General features: G+C 42.0%; 1 protein-coding gene across 1 annotated transcript in view; it reads left to right on the plus strand.

Annotated features, from left to right (window-relative positions):
• Window positions 1–19,349, plus strand: part of LOC142310954 (cGMP-dependent protein kinase 2-like) — a 321,185-nt gene that overhangs the window by 55,370 nt on the left and 246,466 nt on the right. The window contains exon 2 of the mRNA XM_075348830.1: window positions 18,210–18,810. Within this exon, the coding sequence (XP_075204945.1) occupies window positions 18,350–18,810 (461 nt within the window). The 5' untranslated portion in view covers window positions 18,210–18,349. The remainder of the gene's footprint in view (window positions 1–18,209; window positions 18,811–19,349) is intronic.

Genomic DNA, 19,349 nt, shown 5'->3' on the forward strand with positions numbered 1-19,349 from the left:
GCCACAGCGACACTGCAGAGAAGGTAAGTCCGTGTGACAGGTGTAAGCGATGTTGTGCGCCATGGGCAGCGATTTGCCCATGACGCACAACCGACAGGGGTGGGTACGCATGCTAGCGATATTGGTAACGATATTGCAACGTGTAAAGTGGGCTTAATAGTCATAACACATGTCTGCAAGAGTAAAATTGTTTGAAGAGTAAGAGATGATTTTTATGTACTTTCGATTTCTGAACTCAATGAAAATATCAAAATCGTCCATCACATAGTACTCCATAGCCTTCCAAAAGAATAGAATTCTATTGGTTTCCAAAAGTAATTCCTTACATACTTTTCTCAAGGTGGTGCTCTAGTGCATTGTTTCTGGGCTGATGGAAAAACGTAACATTGAGTACAAGGTGAGCGAGTGGAGATTTTTTATTGATTCATCCAAAAAAGTGTGAAATCTGTACAATGGCAGCAAGTATGCACAGTGCCTGTAGGGCATTTTGTGCATTTGAAGGAAAGTTATGAGAATTTAGACTTTAGTCTCAAGAAATTTAACTGTGAAGATCAAGAACGGTCAATATAGTGGGGAAAATACAAGTGCATCTCAATAAATTAGAATATCATCAAAAAGATAATTTATTTAATTAATTCAATACAAATAGTGAAATGTATATATTATATAGAGTCATTACAAACCGAGTGATCTATTCCAAGTGTGTATTTCTGTTACTGCTGTTGATTATGGCTTACAGCCAATGAAAACCCAAAAGTCATTATCTCAGAATATTAGAATGATTACCACAAAACACCTGCAAAAGCTTCCTAAGCATTTAAAATGGTCCCTTAGTCTGGTTCAGTAGTCTACACAATCATGATGAAGACTGCTGACTTGACAGATGTCCAGAAGACAGTCATTGACACACTCCACAATGAGGGTAAGACACAAAAAAATCTTTGCTACTAAAGAAGCTGGCTGCTCACAGCGTGCTGTATCCAAGCATATTAATGGAAAGTTGAATGGAAGCAAAAAGTGTGGTAGAAAAAGGTTCACAAGCAACCGGGATAACTGCAGCCTTGATAGCATTGTTAAGAAAAGGCCATTCAAAAATTTGGGGGAGATTCACAAGGAGTGGACTGCTGCTGGAGCCAGTGCTTTAAGAGCCACCACACACAGACACACGTATCTAGGACATGGGCTACAACTGTCACATTTTTTGTGTCAAGCCACTCATGACAAATAGACATTGCCAGAAGTATCTTACCTGGGAAAAGGAGAAAAAGAACTGGACTGTTGCTCAGTGGTCCAAGGTGTTGTTTTCAGATTAAAGTAAATTTAGAATTTCATTTGGAAATCAAGGTCCCAGAGTCTGGAGGAAGAGTGGAGAGGCCACAATCCAAGCTGCTTGAGGTCTAATGTGAAGTTTCCACAGTGATGATTTGGGGAGCCATGTCATTTGCTGGTGTTGGTCTGCTGTGTTTTAGCAAGACCAAAGTCAGCACAACCATCTACCATGAAATGTTAGAGGACTTCATGCTTCCCTCTGCCGACAGGTTTTTTGGAGGTGAAATTTTCATTTTCCAGAAGGACTTGGCACCTGTCCACACTAACAAAAGTACCAATACCTGGTGTACTAACATCAGTATCACTGTGCTTGATTGGCCAGCAAACTCACCTGACCTAAACCCCATAGAGTATCTATGGAATATTGTAAAGAAGAAGATGGGAGACACCAGACCCAACAATGCAGACAAGCTGAAGGCCATTATCAACGCAACCTGGGCTTCCATAACACCTCAGGAATGCCACAGGCTGATCGCCTCCATGCCACGCCGCATTGATGCAGTAATTCATGCAAAAGGAGCCCCAACCAAGCACCGAGGCATTTACTGTACAGACGTTTCAGTAGGCGCCAACATTTCTGAGTTTAAAATCATTTTTTTCACTTGGTCTTATATAATATCCTAATGTTCTGAGATAATGACTTTTGGGTTTTCATTGGCTGTAAAGCCTGCTTTACACGAGACGATAGATTGTGCGATAGCACAATCGATCGTACCCGCCCCCGTCGTTTTTGCGTCACGGGCAATTAGTTGCCCATGGCACACAAACTCGTTTAACCCCCGTCACACGTACTTACCTTCCGGACGACCTCGCTGTGGGCAATGAATGTCCACTTCCTGGAGTGGGCGGGACGTTCGGCGTCACAGCGACGTCACACGGCAGGCGGCCAATAGAAGCGGAGGGGCGGAGATGAGTGGGATGTAAACATTCCGCCCACCTCCTTCCTTCCATTAAGCCGTCGGGTGCCGCTGGAGGCAGGTAAAGCTGCTGTTCATCGTTCCCGTGGTGTCACATGGAGCAACATGTGATGCCATGGAAACGATGATCAACCGCCGCCATTTTAACTAAAAAATTTTATGAAACCTAGCGACGAGTACACGACTCACGACTTGTGAGCGATACTGCGTCGCTAGGAGGTGTCACACGAAACCACGTCGTGCGGTATGCCGGATGTGCGTCACGAAAAACGTGACCCCAACGACATATCGCACAATCTATCGTCTCGTGTAAAGCCCGCGTAAGCCATAATCATCAACATTAGCAGAAATAAATACTTGACATAGATCACTCTGTGTGTAATGACTCTCTCTCTCTCTCTCTCTCTCTTTCTCTCTCTCTATATATATATATATATATATGTTTTTGCCTTTTTGTGTTCAATTACTGAAATAAATTAACTTTTTGATGATATTCTGATTTATTGAGATGCACCTGTAAGTATTTGATACACTGCCAATTTTGCAAGCTTTCCCGCCTACAAAGAATGTAGAGGTCTGTAATTTTGTATCTTAGAATTTGTAACAATTCATAAACCCAAATTTGGCATACCTGTGTATTTAATGCTCTAAATCAATTAGACGTCTATACTTATTTTATTTCACTGAAAACCCCATGTGTGAAGCTACATCTTCACCCCTCCTCCCTATCTTGTACTCCCTTTTATACTAAAAGTTTTTTGATTATTGGTTTAGGTTCCAGAACATTAATAGTAAACCCTCAAACATCTGGGCTGCTTATTTCTACATGGACTGTTGATTTAAGTTAAAAAAATATAATAACGTCTGATTTGAGATTGTTCAATTAGCCAACCAAATCCACAAACTATTCTCAGAAGTATGCAAAAATGCACTCAAAATACAGTCATTAACATATGAAAAGAATAACATAATAAAAAGCAGTTACCTAACAGTTTCCAGGTTAAAACTGGCATGATGTTCTACATTAATATACTGATATACAGCAGCAAAGTAGTATCTTATATGCTGAATTTTATATTTGCTGATTACAATGTTTATCAAGGTTAAACTTCATTTCAGTATGCTTTTTATCTACATTTCCATGTATTAGAATACTTATAGATAGTGATGAGCAAATCATTTGAAATTCGAAATCTCCAGTTTCCGAGGACTTTCCTGAGAAATTTGATTTCTAATGAAGTTTTTGACTGCATATTAAATGTTCCTTATTATCTTCTGGGATCCCTCCAGACCCCAGAGCATAATAGTTATAAAATGTAAAAATTATTTAAAAACTTAGCACTTCCTCAGTCACTTCTCCATATGAAGCACAGTGACCCCTGAGACCTGGACCTGGCTGGATATTCTGGCTCACAGTGAGGCCCGTTTCACACGTCAGTGAAAAACACTGACGTTCTTCACTGACGTGTAAAACACGCACATGTCCCTCTGTGTTCCGTGATTCACGGCACACGTGGGTTGTCCATGTGCAATCCGTGATCCGTGATCCGTGATTGCATATGGACATTACTCACCTGCCTTTGCTCCTGCTGTCCATGGTGCTGAAGTCTCCAGCTCTGCACCGTCCGCCCACCACTCTCAGCAGCTACTTCCTGGTCGGCAGTTCCTGCTTTCATGAATATTCATGAGTCAGGCAGGAGCTGCCGAGAGCGGAGCAGGCACAGCGAATCGCAGGCAAGGTAAGTTGAAAATATTTAATATGTCCGTGATTTTATGGTACGTGTTTCACTGATCAGACACGGATCACACCATAGTGTGATCCGTGGGTCATCAGTGATGCCATAAAAAAACTGACTTGTCTTTGTGCAGAATCACGGCCACGGGTGTACGCTGCACGGAGACACGTTCAGTGAAAAATCACTGATGTGTGAGCAGACCCATTGATTATAATGGGTCTGCGTATGTCAGTGATTCTGGTACGTATAAAAAAAAGCACAAACATACCAGAATCACTGACGTGTGAAAGGGGCCTGAAGAAGAGACAAATGAGGTCCACAGTGATTGAAGGAGGCCCTGATGACTGGACATTAGTTAGTGAGCAATGGGGCAGCTGGAGAGGAGAGTTGAGAGATGAGTATAAGGCTGGGGCCACACGGGGATCTACTGCGATGCTCGCATGAGACTCGGCTCGCGCTGGCAGCACAGCAGGAGCCGAGTGACATACGAGTGTGCTTGCATCTGAGGTCCGATCATGTGAGCAGACCTCAGCTGCGGGGGGGGGGGGGGGGGCGGGCTGGCACAGAGGAGGGGAGGGAGGGATTTCTCTCCCTCTCTCCTCCGTAGTCGGCTAATGCCATTCTCGCACTGCACAGGCAGTACACCGGTGTACCGCGAGTGCAGTGCGATTTTTCTCTCGCCCCATTCACTTGAATGGGTGCGAGAGAAAGAGTCTCACATTACAGTCACAGCATGCTGCGATTGTTTTTTCGGTCCGATTAGGGCTGAGAAAATAATCGCTCATGGTTGCTGACACACAGGCTAGAATTGGTCCGAGGGGAATGCGATGTTTTATCGCACTCCACTCGCACCGATTTTCTCGCCGTGTGGCTTAGGCCTTAGGGTCTTTTTGTTTTGTTTTTTTTATTAAGATTCCGTAAAATGACAGATGAGCATCTTTTCTTTGATGATCCTTTGCAAAAGAAATTGCAAGTGCTTTAAATTGCATGGAACTGTGAATGTCAAGAAATTCAACTCTAACTCAATCTTTTATGAATCAAGCCACTCATATCTACTTAAAGAAGTGAGGTCACAGAGGCAAGAAAAATTGTTTATTTTAAATTTTTTGTGAATGTGTTGGAGAAAAAGATCTGGTAGGTAAAGGAAAAGACTGGCTCCATACCAGCAGAGCAGGAAACCTGACGATGAATCAATGAAACATGGATGCTGTTAATGCTGTTTATTTTCTAGGCATTTCGATGTCAACCAACTTATTCAGGGAAAAAAACACAAGACAGTGTCCATGGTTCATTGATTCATTATTTGGCTCCATACTAGCAGCACAGGAAATCCGTCTTTTTTTTTACCCCCCAGAGATTACATCGGTTATTTTAACCTGTGGTACTGCAGCAGTTGGGAATACATTATTTCTTGTCCTTCACATGTTGTTATGCACAAACTTAACCACGTGATATTGCATTATTTTGTTCCCTAGTTACTTTGGAGAAAAAGATGGCAGATATTATTATAGGATGAGAGACATTATTACAGAACGGGGGCCAGGTGGAGAGACCTTATTACTAAATGGGGGTCAGGACAGGTTGTTATTATAATAGGAAAGAGCCGGGAAAAGGGGATATTATTACTAACTGGAGATCAGGATGGGAGACATTACTACATAATGAAGAATATTATTAAAGAAAGGGACCAGGAATGGGGACATTATTATAGAATGGGGGACAGAACTGAGGACATTACTACAGGATGGGGGACATTATTCCAGCATACCAGCTAAGACAAGGTGCATTATTACAAAATGGGAGCCAGGATGGGAAACAATATTTCAGGACTGGGGATATTATTACAGGATAAGGGACATTATTACAGGAAGGCGGGCAGGACTATGGACATTATTAAAGGAAAGAGCAGGTACTGGGAACAATATTACAGGATGGGGTCCAAAAGAACGGACATTATTAAAGGAAAGTATCAATTACAGCTTGACCATGACTTCTAATGCCGTTCACAAGTGGAGTTAGTGTCTCCTGAGGCATCCCACTCTTTTTGAAGGGTAGTCCTCAGGTCATTGAGGTTCTTGGGTACAGAGTTACAAACCTCTACATGGTAATTAAGCTAATGTAATAGGTTTTATATGGCACTGAGGTCTGGTGAAAGTGCAGGCCACTCCCTTTGAGGTACTACAGTCTTCAGCAGACATTCCCTAATGATGTGACCTCGATGAGCTGGAGAATTGTCATCCATGAAGATGAAATTAGGCCTATGTTGTTTATGTAAAGGCACAATGACTGCTGGCCACATGATGTCAAAATATGAAAAGCATGATGAGGAGGACTGTTTAAATACCAATTTTAATTGAACCCTGAAATTTATTGAGCGATTTATGGATTAAATACCTGTTGTGAATTTTGCTATTAAGTTCCTTGTTAGAGAACAGCAAGTTGTGGAAAAAGTCCTGAAACATTGAACAGTTAGACAGGGGCTTTTCAAAAATTTACAAAAGTTTACATTAAGTTCACTTCAAAAGGCTAAAGTGCATTTTAGGATCATCCTGAAATTTCATCCGAAAGCCAAATATCCCTAACTTTTTTGTGAAAAGTATAGATATGTTTTATTGCATATACCTAAGCATCCTTGACAGCTTTGGCCACTAACGGATGGTTACATGCAGAATTTTTGCATCTGACAGTGTCAATAAACAGATTGTGTCCTTGGCTAAATTATCATAATTTTACAGCTGAAAATACTGTAAGTGCTGCAGTATAATACAGTATATTACTTATAATCATTTATTATGGTTTTCTGGTTTGTTCATAAACGCTGTTCCAGATTCAGAAAAAATGGTTGGAAGGTTGGCACACCAGGTACCAGTGTCAACCAACATTGATGCTAATAAAAACAATTCTACAAAATGTATTTTAAAAAAATTAAAGTATTTTTCATTTCATTACAAAAATGATATAATATAGTGTCTAAAATTAGCTGAAATCAAAATATGTCTTTATACTCGCCATCAACATTAGTCTCCCCATCTTGGTTGCTCTGCTCTTTACTTGCTCCAATATATTGATGTCTTTCTTGAATTGGGGCGCCCAGAACTGTACACAGTATTCCAGGTGGGGTCTGACCAGGGCAAAGTATAGGGGAATAAGGACCTCTGCTGATCTAGATTCAATGCTTGTCTTGATACATCCCAGAATTTTGTTGGCTTTTTAGTTGCAGCACCACATTGTTGGTTCATGTTGTATCTGGGATCCAGTATTATGCCCAAGTCCTTTTCCCCTGTGCTATCACCTAGTTCTATTCCTCCCATACTATGTATAATTTTTACATTTCTTTTACCCAGATGTAGAACTTTGCATTTGTCCCTGTTAAAAACCATCCTGTTCTCCTCAGCCCATTGTTCAGGTGTGTCTAGATCCTTTTGAATACGCTCTTTCCTCTCTAGTATTGGCTACTCCTCCTATCTTAGTATCATCTGCAAATTTTATGAGTTTCCCAATAATTCCGTTATCCAGATCATTTATAAAGATATTAAACAGCACTGGCCCAGGACAGAGCCTTGCGGCACCCTTCTTTTGACTTTCCTCCAGGTTGATGTGTATCCATTTAGTATTAGTCATTGTGCCTGATCCTTAAGCCAGTTGTGAATCCATGTAACTGATGTTTTTGTCGATTCCATACTTGGTCATTTTTTCAATGAATATGGCATGTGATACTTTATTGATTGCCTTACTGAAGTCAAGGTATAGTGTATCCACAGTATTCCCTTGGTCCAACCATTCAGGGACTTTGTTATAGAAGGAAATCAGGTTGGCCTGACAAGATTTATTGGTCATCAAGCCGTGTTGGCTTTGGTTAATTAATGCCTTCCCATCCAGGTACCTAAGCAAATGTTTTTTGACAATTTGCTCAAAGATTTTTCCTGCAATAGAGGTCAGGCATACTGGCCTGTAGTTCTCTGGATCCTCCTTTTCCCCCTTTTTGTACATAGGAACCACATTTGCCCTTTTCCAATCTAGAGGGACCTCTCCTGTTTCCAATGACTTATTGAAGATTATTGCAAGCAATACTATTATTTCCTCAGCTATCTCTTTCAGGACTCTAGGATGTAAATCATCTGGACCTGGGGACTTGGTTTCCTTTAAGTTAACTAAGTGTTCTAATATCAATTATTTGCTTATTGTCAACTTGGACTCCTCCTGACCATAATTTCTATCATGATTATTGTTGATCCTTGCATTCAATTTTTGGGAGAAGACAGATACAAAATACAAATTTAGTATCTCCACCGGCTGTTCCACCTTGTTTACTGTTTCACCTGTTTGATTCTGCAGGACTCCAATGGTCTACTTCACTTTTCTTTTGCTTTTGACATACCCTCAAAATCCTTTTACCTTATTCTTGGCTTCTTTTGCAAGCCTCAATTCGTGTTTTGCCTTAGCTCATTTGACACTTGTATTGTAGAGTCTGCAAACTGCCATGTATTCTTCCATAGGTATAATCCCCATCTTCCACTTGATGTATATTTCCTTTTTCTTTTTAAGCAGGTGATGTAATTTTTTGTCTATCCATCCTGGTTTCTTTAGGACTTCCCATTTTTTCTTACCCATTGTTTTAGGTATTGTTAGTTCTTGTGCATTAAGGATTTCCTTACGGAAGATTTCCCATCCTTCATGTGCAGTTTTGTGCCTAAGAATTAGGTGCCATGGAATTCTACTAATCTTTGCCTTTAGGCCCTTTAAGTCTGCTCTGCTAAAGTCAAGCCTTAAAGTCTGTGTCTTCTCAGGTGTTCCCCCTCTTGCAACCCCAAATTCAAGGATAGCATGATTGCTGAGTCCCAGTGTCCCTGCTACCCTTAGTCCCTTAACCATATCCTCGTTGTTTGTTAGGACTAGGTCCAAGATGGCTGTTCCCCTCATAAATTCTTCTACCAGCTGGGAGATGAAGTTGTCTGCAAGGCAGATAAAAATCGGATAGAGCCTCTACTCTTACCTGTGAGGGTTTCCCAATGAAGGTCTGGGTAGTTGAAATCTCCCATGATCACTATTTCATGCTTTTTTTTACAATGTGGCCATTTGATGTGAAAAAATCTCATCCATATCCTCTGATTGACTCGGTGGTCTATAATAAACACCTATTATGATGTCCTTCCCATTGTTTACTCCATGAATTCTTAGCCAAATATTTTCTAATAGATTCTCATTCTCTGAAACTTTACTTTCTGTGGAGATGTGTTCTTTTTGACATACAATGCAACTCCTCCTCCTCTTTTGTTCTATTCTTTTTGAATAGGTTGTATCCTTCCATTTGTATGTTCCAATCATGCGTGTCACTCCACCAGGTTTCTGTGATGCCAATGTCATAATAATTTTCCTTCTGTATTAGGAGTTGTAGTTCTCCTTGTTTGTTTTCCCTTGCTTTGTGCATCTGTGCAAAAACATTTTAGTTTGTGCTCTTTTGCTCCCCTTTTCTTAGATTCCTTGTGAATCTCCTGTCCTCTTTACCATATCTCGCATCCTTGGTTAGTCATCCTTTAGCTGCATGTTCTTGTCTGGCATTTTTCTTCCCATCCCTTTCTCTTCTAGTTTAAAGCCCTGCTGATGCGTGGGGAGTCTTCTGGCAAATGTGTGTTTTCTGGGTTTTGTGAGATGTAGCGAGGAGTCCATCGTAGAGGTAATTCACACCATGGTCCAAAAATCCGAATCCTTGCTGTCTTCACCACCATCTTATCCAGTTGTTCACTTCTAGGATCCTATTCCATCTTTTGATGCCATGTCCATCAACTGGAAGGATAACTCATTTATAAATGGGATGTCACTCATTTTCATTCTAATCTGGATTATTGCAACTCTCTACAAATTGGTCTCCTTCTTACTTGACTTTGCCCTATCCAATCTATCTTGAATGCAGCAGCCAGGATCATATTTCTGTTCTGCCGCTACACTGATGTCTCCACCTTGTGCCTGTCATTGCAATGGTTCACCAATAAGGTACAATATAAATGTATCACACACCTATAAAGCTCTACACAGTTCTGCACCACCCTACATCTACTCCTTCATTTCTATCTACCGCTCTACCCGTGCTCCCCATTCAACTAATGATCTATAACTAAACAATTTTATAATCAAAAATATTGCACTACCGTCTCCAAGTCTTATCTCATACTGCACCAGTTCTCTGGAATGCACTACCACAGACAATCCATCTAATTCCCAATCTCCAGAGTTATAGGTGTGCTCTAAAACACATTTCTTTAGACTGCCCTATCACTTTTCTTCTCAAATCTGATGTCTACATGCAGGTTTATTTGAATTACAATTATTTATTTATTACGATGACTGGACCATTCATAACAAGGGCTATTTTACCTATTGTCTCCCCTATTAACTTATAGATTGTAAGCTTGTGAGCAGGGCCCATACTCCCCTTGTTAATTACTGAATTATGTGATACTCTGTAATGTCTTAGTTTGTTTGAACATATTTCCTCTGACTTGTAAAGTACTGCTCAATATGTCAACACTGTAGAAATAATATTATCTTTGGTGGGTGTATTTAAGGAGGCTTCATAGTGCTGTGAAATATTTCTGTCTGGCTTGGGCCTTTTGGTAAGAGTTACCGTTACTGCCATCTACAATGTGAAAGGTCATTTCTTGAATCACACTGTTTTATGGGCATCTGTTGTTGGGTAAATAAAGCAAATTTTTCTCAAATAGTTAAAAATTAACAGTAACTATTTTTCATTCTAAACCAACTGCCAGCAACCAGAGATGAGTGGACCCGTGGAAGTTTGGGTTCAGCCAAATTTTACATAAAGTTCTGTTCTGGACCCAAAGTTGACATGAACCCCATTGGAAGTCACTGCCTACGCAGTTCGGTTCTCCGCCCACATACAACCAGCCAAAAACAGAGCACTTCCGGGGGAGGAGGACGGGGCAGCTTTTTTTTTTTTTATTATTACTACATTCGATAACGCTGATTTTAACCCAAGTGAGAGCCATTCAAACACTGCAAGTGGCTCACTCTGGGCTGATCACTGCATGTACCCAAGTATAAGTATATCACTAAAGTTTGCAAAGCCAAATAACAGGAAGTATCAAAAACAAAGCATCTTTGTTTAAAACATGACATACCAGCATGAGACAAAAACAACAGTGGCAAAAACGCATGAAAAAATGCAAATAACCTAATTTACATTATTGGTGTATAATTGGTATCAAACGTCTGAAACATCAATAACTCACCAAAAGCTCCTCGTGGGAATTTGCCTAACGCCAAGAGCACACGGTGAGTATTTGGTGAGTTTTTGTGCATCAGTATTTGTAAGCCAAAACCAGGAGTGGGTTGAAAATGCAGAAGTGGTGGCGTGTTTCCATTAAGCCGGAGTCACACTTGCGAGTGTCTTGCGAATGACTTGTGTAAGTTTCACATCACCTGGCACGGCTGAACACTCTCCTGACAGGAGTGGGTCGGCTGCATTCATTTCTATGCAGCTGAGATGCTCTTGTCCAGAGAACATCAGGCCGTGCCAGGTGATGTGATGCGAGAATCGTACGAGTCACTCATAAGTCACACGCAAGTGTGACTCCGGCCTTATTGTTTTCTTCTGATTGTTCCACTCCTGGTTTTGTATTAGAAATGCGAGGATAAAAAGCTCACCAAATACTCAACGCGTGCACATGGCCTTACACAGCTAAAAACCCAGCTGATCCTGCCTAGAGTCAAATGTCAAAAGTGTCTATGGACACGTGGAATGGCTGAGTATGGATATATTCACACTGTTTTTCCAGCATGCTAAAAAAAAATCTCTTTTTTTAAGCAGAAGACATCTCAGGAATTGCTTAATGTTTCTGGCTTTTTCTCAGCATTTTGCAATCTTGATTGTTTTTTTGGTCATTTCCTGCTGAGTTTTTTGTGAAGAAAAACACTTGCCAAAGCTCAGAAGGACACCTGGCCTTTTTATAGCCTTCCCAATCATTGTTATCATTTAGTATTGGCCTAAAGAGTTTAAAGTCTAAAGGCCGCTTTACACGCTGCAATATCGGTACCGACATCGCTAGCGTGGGTACCCGCCCCCATCTGTTGTGCGACACAGGCAAATCGCTGCCCGTGCCGCACAACATCGCCCAGACCCGTCACACTACTTACCTGCCCGGCGACGTCGCTGTGACCGGCGAACCGTCTCCTTTCTAAGGGGGCGGTTCGTTCAGCGTCACAGCGACGTCACAGCTGCGTCACTAAACCGTCGCCAAATAGAAGCGGAGGGGCGGAGATGAGTGGGACGTAACATCCCGCCCACCTCCTTCCTTCCGCATAGCGGCCGGGAGGCAGGTAAGGAGAGCTTCCTTGTTCCTGCGGTGTCACACGGAGCGATGTGTGCTGCCGCAGGAACGAGGAACAACTTCGTTACTGCTGTAATAACAGTTTTTGAGAATGGACCCCCATGTCACCGATGAGCGATTTTGCACGTTTTTTCAATGATGCAAAATTGCTCATAGGTGTCACACGCAACGGCATCGCTAATGCAGCCGGATGTGTGTCACCAATTCCGTGACCCCAACAAGTTCACATTAGCGATGTCGTAGCGTGTAAAGCCCCCTTTAGTCTAAGGGCAGCGTCACATGGTACGATCTATCGTGCGATTGCACGAGCGATCGTACCTGCTCCCGTCGTTTGTGCATCACGGGTATTTAGTTGCCAGTGGCGCACAAAGTCAATAACCCCCTGTCACACATACTTACCTCCCGGACGACGTCACTGTGGGCGGCGAACATCCTCTTCCTGAAGGGGGAGGGACTTTCGACGTCACAGCGATGTCACACAGCGGCCGTCCAATAGAAGCGGAGGGGCGGAGATGAGCAGGACGTAACATCCCGCCCACCTCCTTCTTTCCACATTGCCGGCGGGATGCAGGTAAGCTGTGTTCGTCGTTCCTGGGGTGACACACGGAGCGATGTGTGCTGCCTCGGGAACGACGAACAACCAACGCGCAGAAGGAGGAACGACTTTATGAAAATGAACGACGTGTCAAGGAGCAATGATAAGGTGAGTATTTTGCTCATTCACAGTCGTTCATAGCTGTCACACGCTCCGATATGTCTAATAACGATGCCGGATGTGCGTCACGGAATCCGTGACCCCAACGACATATCGCCCGATATATCGTAGCGTGTGACGCTGCCCTAAGTCTAAACATAAACCGTTGTTTTTCCATATAAATAAATCGGACAATACTTTTTAGCATTTTGCAACCACTTTTTCCAGCTTTTTTAAGGCGCAAAGCCACTAAAAAAATGGAAAAAAGACGCAGTGAGTGTGAACAAACCCCATGGGCTGATTTTCATGTGTAAAATCCTTTTTAAAAGAAAACACATAATCTTGCAAAATGCTGATCGTATGTTTTTTGATACATGTTTAAAGGGAACCTGTCAGGTGCAATATGCACCCAGAGCCATGAGTGGTTCTAGGTGCATATTGATAATCCATACCTAACTGTAAAGCGGGCTTTACACGCTGCAACATCGCTAATGCGGAGTCGTTGGGGTCACGGATTTTGTGACGCACATCCGGCCGCATTAGCGATGCCGTTGCGTGTGACACCGATAAGCGATTTTGCATCGTTGCAAAACCGTGCAAAATCGCTAATCGGCGACACGGGGGTCCATTCTCAATTATCGTTACTGGAGCAGTAACGAGGTTGTTCCTCGTTCCTGCGGCAGCACACATCGCTCCGTGTGACGCCGCAGGAACGAGGAAGCTCTCCTTACCTGCCTCCCGGCCGCTATGAGGAAGGAAGGAGGTGGGCGGGATGTTACGTCCCGCTCATCTCCGCCCCTCCGCTGCTATTGGGCGGCGGTTCAGTGACGTTTCAGTGACGTCGCTGTGACGCCGCACGGACCGCCCCCTTAGAAAGGAGGCGGTTCGCCCGTCACAGCGACGTCGCCGGACAGGTAAGTATGTGTGACGGCTATGGGCGATGTTGTGTGGCACGGGCAGCGATATGCCCGTGTCGCGCAACAGATGGGGGCGGGTACCCACACTAGCGATATCGGGACCGATATCGCAGTGTGTAAAGTAGCCTTTACTGTAATTAGTAGAATAGATAGAGATCTTTAGAAAATGTATTTCTAAAGATCTTTTATCATATGCTAATGAGAGCTGGGACAAATCGCAAGGGCAGGGACAAGTTCCCTTGGCTAGTTTGCCCCCATAGTATGTTAGTATGCCCACGAGGGCTGCTATCATGCTAATGAATGCACAGCATCAGAGGATGGTCGTGCTCATCTCTGCTACCACCGCTGGTTTTCGGCTTAGTGCGCACGATCAGAACATCCCTGGACTTCCGGTCATGCGGACTACACCAGTTTGAAGCCCGGATTCATAGGACGTCTGACTGGATGTCTGGGACTTCTGATCATGTGCACTGAGCCAAAATCCAGCGTCAGCGGCGGTGGCAACAGAAGCGTATTCATTACCATGTTAGCACACTTATGCTCTTGGATCAACGTAGTCCAAAATGTAAGCGACAAGAAAAGAAGATTTTTTTTTTTTTTAAAAAAAAAGCATAATTTTTTAATGTTTAGTTGCGAGATATGTATGTTATAACTAAGTATCTGAGCTTGTGTGCACGTTGCGTCATGTCCCTCCAGAAATTTCTGCAGTGATTTGACAGCACTTGTGCGATTCAAATCACTGCAGAAACACTGCATAATGAATGCAGTTTTTCTGCAGAAAAAATGCAGATTTCAAGTGGGAGCTGCATCCAAAGCTCATAAATTAATTGACATGCTGCATTTTTAAACGCAGTGATTTTGTCAAATTTTTTTACATCCAAATCGCTGAGTTAAAAAAAGCAACGTGCACACGGATTATGCACAAACTTCATAGATTGTGCTGGGGACGCAGGACGCATGCGCTTATGCTGCAGTGCTAAACGCTGCATAAACACATGAAATTACGCAACGTGCGCACATGCCCTCTATGTGTGGAAATCCTGTTGCTGTGATGTGAATTAAAGCCTGTCAAAAGTAAAGTTGAGCATGTCTTAGGCTGCTTTCACACATCCAGTTTTTGCAGTGCGGCTCAATCTGGCTCAACGGATGCGGCGAAAAAAAAGGATCCGTTGCAGAAGTTTTTCCATGCGGCCCGTCCGTTTTTTGATGGACGCGGCTTGATACTGAGCATGCACAGTGCGAAAAAACGCATCCGGACGCCGGATGCGGTTTTTGCCGCAGGACGCCGCATCCGGCGTCCATAGGCTTGCATTGTAAATCTATCGATACGGCGCGATGCGTTTTTTTCGTCACACAAAAAAAATGCCAGGCAACGTTCCATCCGGCCGACGCATGGGCTAAATATGCCGCATCCAGCAAAAAACGTACGCAACGCAAGGCCATGTGGCACAATACGGCGCTAATGCAAGTCTATGCAGAAAAAATGCAACCGGCAGCAAAAAAAACGGTTGTGTTTTTTCTGCAAAGCACCGTATTGTGCCGCTCAGCAAAAAACGGATGAGTGAAAGCAGCCTTAATGTGTTTAATTTATGTGAAAAAATATTGAATTTGTTTCATAAAAAAAAATCATAATTATGATATCAAAATTATATAGATGAACAAATAAGTATAAGATATGAGTGTACAGTTTATATATGTTTGTATATATGGTACATGTACCTATTGGGGCCTATATGTGATATTCTGTGACTACATTATGTACTGTACATAAGGGCATATGAGGAATGTGCGTTCATGGGTCATTTATTTCATGTTTGTGGAAATGATGTAACAGTATGTGTACACATGATACATATATTTGGTCTTTGTAATTGTGTATATTAAGTATGATTTATAATGTTGTAATAATAATAATGACTGTATAGGAATAGTAGAATTATATGTGTACCATATGGAGGTTTTATTTTTAATCATTATTATTTGAGTACAGTAACATTTGCTCACTATATTTCAGTATTTACCGATATTTTTAGTATCCCACACTTATATTAGGTTGATACATAGTGACATTTGGAGAATTCTTTGAACTGTTTTGCAGACCTGTATATTTACCTTGTTTGCAGAGTTACTTAGACTCTGAATTTATTCTTAGAACACTTTATGTCAGTTCACGATATATAGCCAAATAGAAAATTGTACAGTAAAGGAAAGGCTATTCTGGGGTACAGAGAATTTCTATTTGAAACCTCTTTAAAGCCCGCTTTACACGCTGCAATGTATCTTACAATGTGTCGGCAGGGTCACGTCATAAGTGACGCACATCCGGCATCGTAAGGTACATTGCAGTGTGTGACAGGTACGTGCGATTGCGATTGAACGTTAAAATGTTCATCGCACGTACATCGTTCATTTCTCTAGAATTGAACGTCGGATTGTGCAACGTTCCCGGGGTAGCGTACATCGCAGTGTGTGACACCCCGGGAACGATGAACAGATTTTACCTGCGTCCTGCGGCTCCCTGCCCACAATGCGGAAGGAAGGAGGTGGGCAGGATGTTTACGTCCCGCTCAGCTCAGCCCCTCCGCTTCTATTGGCCGGCTGCCGCGTGACGTCGATGTGACGCTGAACATCCCTCCCACTCCAGGAAGTGGACGTTCGCCGCCCACATCGAGGTCGTATGGACGGGTAAGTACGTGTGACGGGGTTTAATCGTTTATGCAGCACGTTGAACAAATTGAACGTGCCGCACATACGATGAGGGCGTTGCAAATCGCATACGATATCGTATGCGAAATTGCAACGTGTAAAGCAGGCTTAAGGCTATGTTCTAAAGTTGCGTTTTTACTCTTTTTTTTTACATATATTTTTCATTGGTTTTAAAAAAATAAATGCTAATAAAAAGCTTCTTTTTATAGTCCCAACAAAACCTTTGAGATTCCAGAAATCTCATGCACATATAGACACCTTCCTTTTTTGCTTCCTGACTTAAATTTAAAACTATTACGTTTTTAAAAGAAGCAGCATGTCAATTCTTTCCAAGTTTGCTTTGCAATGAGAATGAGCAAAAATGCTGCTGTTTTTTTGCTGTTTTTTTTTTGTTGCATTTATTCTGCATTTTTGGTGAATGAAACTAACTTTATTTAAACAAATAACACCAAATGACACACCAGAAATGCAGCAAAATGCAGCAAAAATGCAGCAAAAAACAGCAAAAAAGCAGCAAAAATTCAACAAAAAACACAAGTTTTTTTTTTTACTGCCAAGAGAGAAGGGTTTTTCTGCAGAAAGAAAAACAGCAACAATGCAATGTGTGAACATAGCCTAACTTTATTTAAGCATGTATCGTTGTTGTTGACACATGACACAGCAAAAATTAGCATAAAATGCAGCAACAGCGCAGCAAAAATGTAGCTTTTGTACCACCAAGAGAGCAGGTTTCGCTGCAGAAAAAAAAAGCAGCATGTGAACACAGCCTAAGGTTCTTCAAAGAATTGTAATTACACAGACTTTCATACTACATCATGGGGAATTGTGTTGACTGATGCTCACCACTCTGCTGAATGAGCAAACAAGGTATATTCACTGTTTGTAGAAAAGTCAATTGAATATAGACAAAGTAGTCAATATAGAGATCGATCTATTTTGAGGCTTATTTGGATTCTGCTTTTAATATGCGCTGTAGGGCAAATTAGTGAAGAGGAACGAGTCAGTGTAACTGCAGACATCGCCTTCATACAAACAATGGGGGGGGTGTTGCTGATGTGAATCGGGATTTCGCCAATTTGTACTGCCAAGGCACTGTGAAAGAGTGACCTGATATAGTAACCAGGGGTCTTTATTCTGCGTTGAAGAATTATTCTGTTGTCAATCCATTTTTATTACGCAGTTTATGAAGTCGAAATACATGCAAGAAGTAGAACTAGACTTAATTATTAGGGATGATCGAATACCTCAAATATTCGGCTTCGCAAATATTTTCTGAATAGGTCTCCTCTACTCAACTATTCGCGAATATTCTATGTGCAATATAAGTCTATGGGAAACTCGAATAACAACTATTCGGAAGTATTCGGGCTTCCCATAGACTTACATTACGCATCGAATATTCGCATAGCGGCGAGTTATTTGTCGAATATTCGCGAAGCCGAATATTTGAGGTATTCGATCATCCCTATTAATTATTAGTAAAACTGTCCAAGAATGCCAGCAAAATTGTGATATACAAGAAATGTGGTTTTACAGCTTTTCTTTTTTTTTTCTTCCTCATTTAGGTTTTGATAAGATTCTTCATCCATTGAAAATAATGGCAATATAATCTTCATATTCACTTTGTTATAACCAACATTTTGGGAGTCATGAGAAAAGCAGACATCTAAGTAGCAATTATCGAGCAAAGTACCATTCCTCCGGGATGTACAATCAGAACAGCATGGGAAATGGAACTATCAGAGCCCCACGGAGGGAGGATAGCTGCCTCTCCTCTAGGAGGAGAGAACATTCCTCTGGGGCCTTTACTAAACTGCAGGAGACAGTGCTGCTTCTTGAAGAAGAACTAAGGCAGAAATGGAAAGAGCTGCAAGAAAAGGATGACAAAATCAGACAGCTGGAAAAAGAACTGGAAACTAAATCCGTTCAGATAGACAAACTACAGGATGCTATTGGGTACAATATCCAACTGTCCCCAAAAGGAAGTCAGAGGAAGAAGCTTCTAAGTGTTATAAACCAAGGGCCTGCTCAATACAATGAAAAAGCTACTGACACCCATAGACGTCAGAAAGCCAAGGAAGGCGTGTCGGCTGAACCAACCTCACGGCATTACTACAATCCCAGTTGTCAGAATCCTGATGTCACCCTTGTCCGTAAGGATTCCAGGTAGGACTCTTACGCTGCTTCCATCTAGGAATACAGTTGTCAATGACCTGTGGTCTACCTAATGGTGATCGGTTTAATCAGTAGGTAATTTTCTAATGATAGCTTCCCTTTTAGCATTAAGAATTAACTTTTTGCATCTTTCTTATGTTTTAATTTAAAGGTAACCTGTAGATAATATGACCACTGCACCAGCAGGGAGTGCGGGATAAGCTAGTATAAAACTTTGTGAAAAATGCTTATTACATTGCCGTCCACTGTGGCTTTGCTTGACTTTCGTGGTTAGGCAATTTATATTGGGAAGAACACTGCTGCACTTACAGCAACTCCCCACTGCAGTGCCTCATCCCCCCCACTTCTAGAGTAACATATTGTGAAATATTGGGCCTTATGCATAATGTCACCTCTGTTCTCCCCTATCAATTAAATTCAAAAGTGGCACCAAAAGGGGGGGGGAAGCAAAGACAAGCCATAGACTGCACGTGAACTGATGTGTCCCCACCAGTGGCAGAATTTGTATATTAAATGGAACCTGTCATGTC

Source organism: Anomaloglossus baeobatrachus, chromosome 5 (genome assembly GCF_048569485.1).
Source record: "Anomaloglossus baeobatrachus isolate aAnoBae1 chromosome 5, aAnoBae1.hap1, whole genome shotgun sequence".
NCBI lineage: Eukaryota > Metazoa > Chordata > Amphibia > Anura > Aromobatidae > Anomaloglossus > Anomaloglossus baeobatrachus.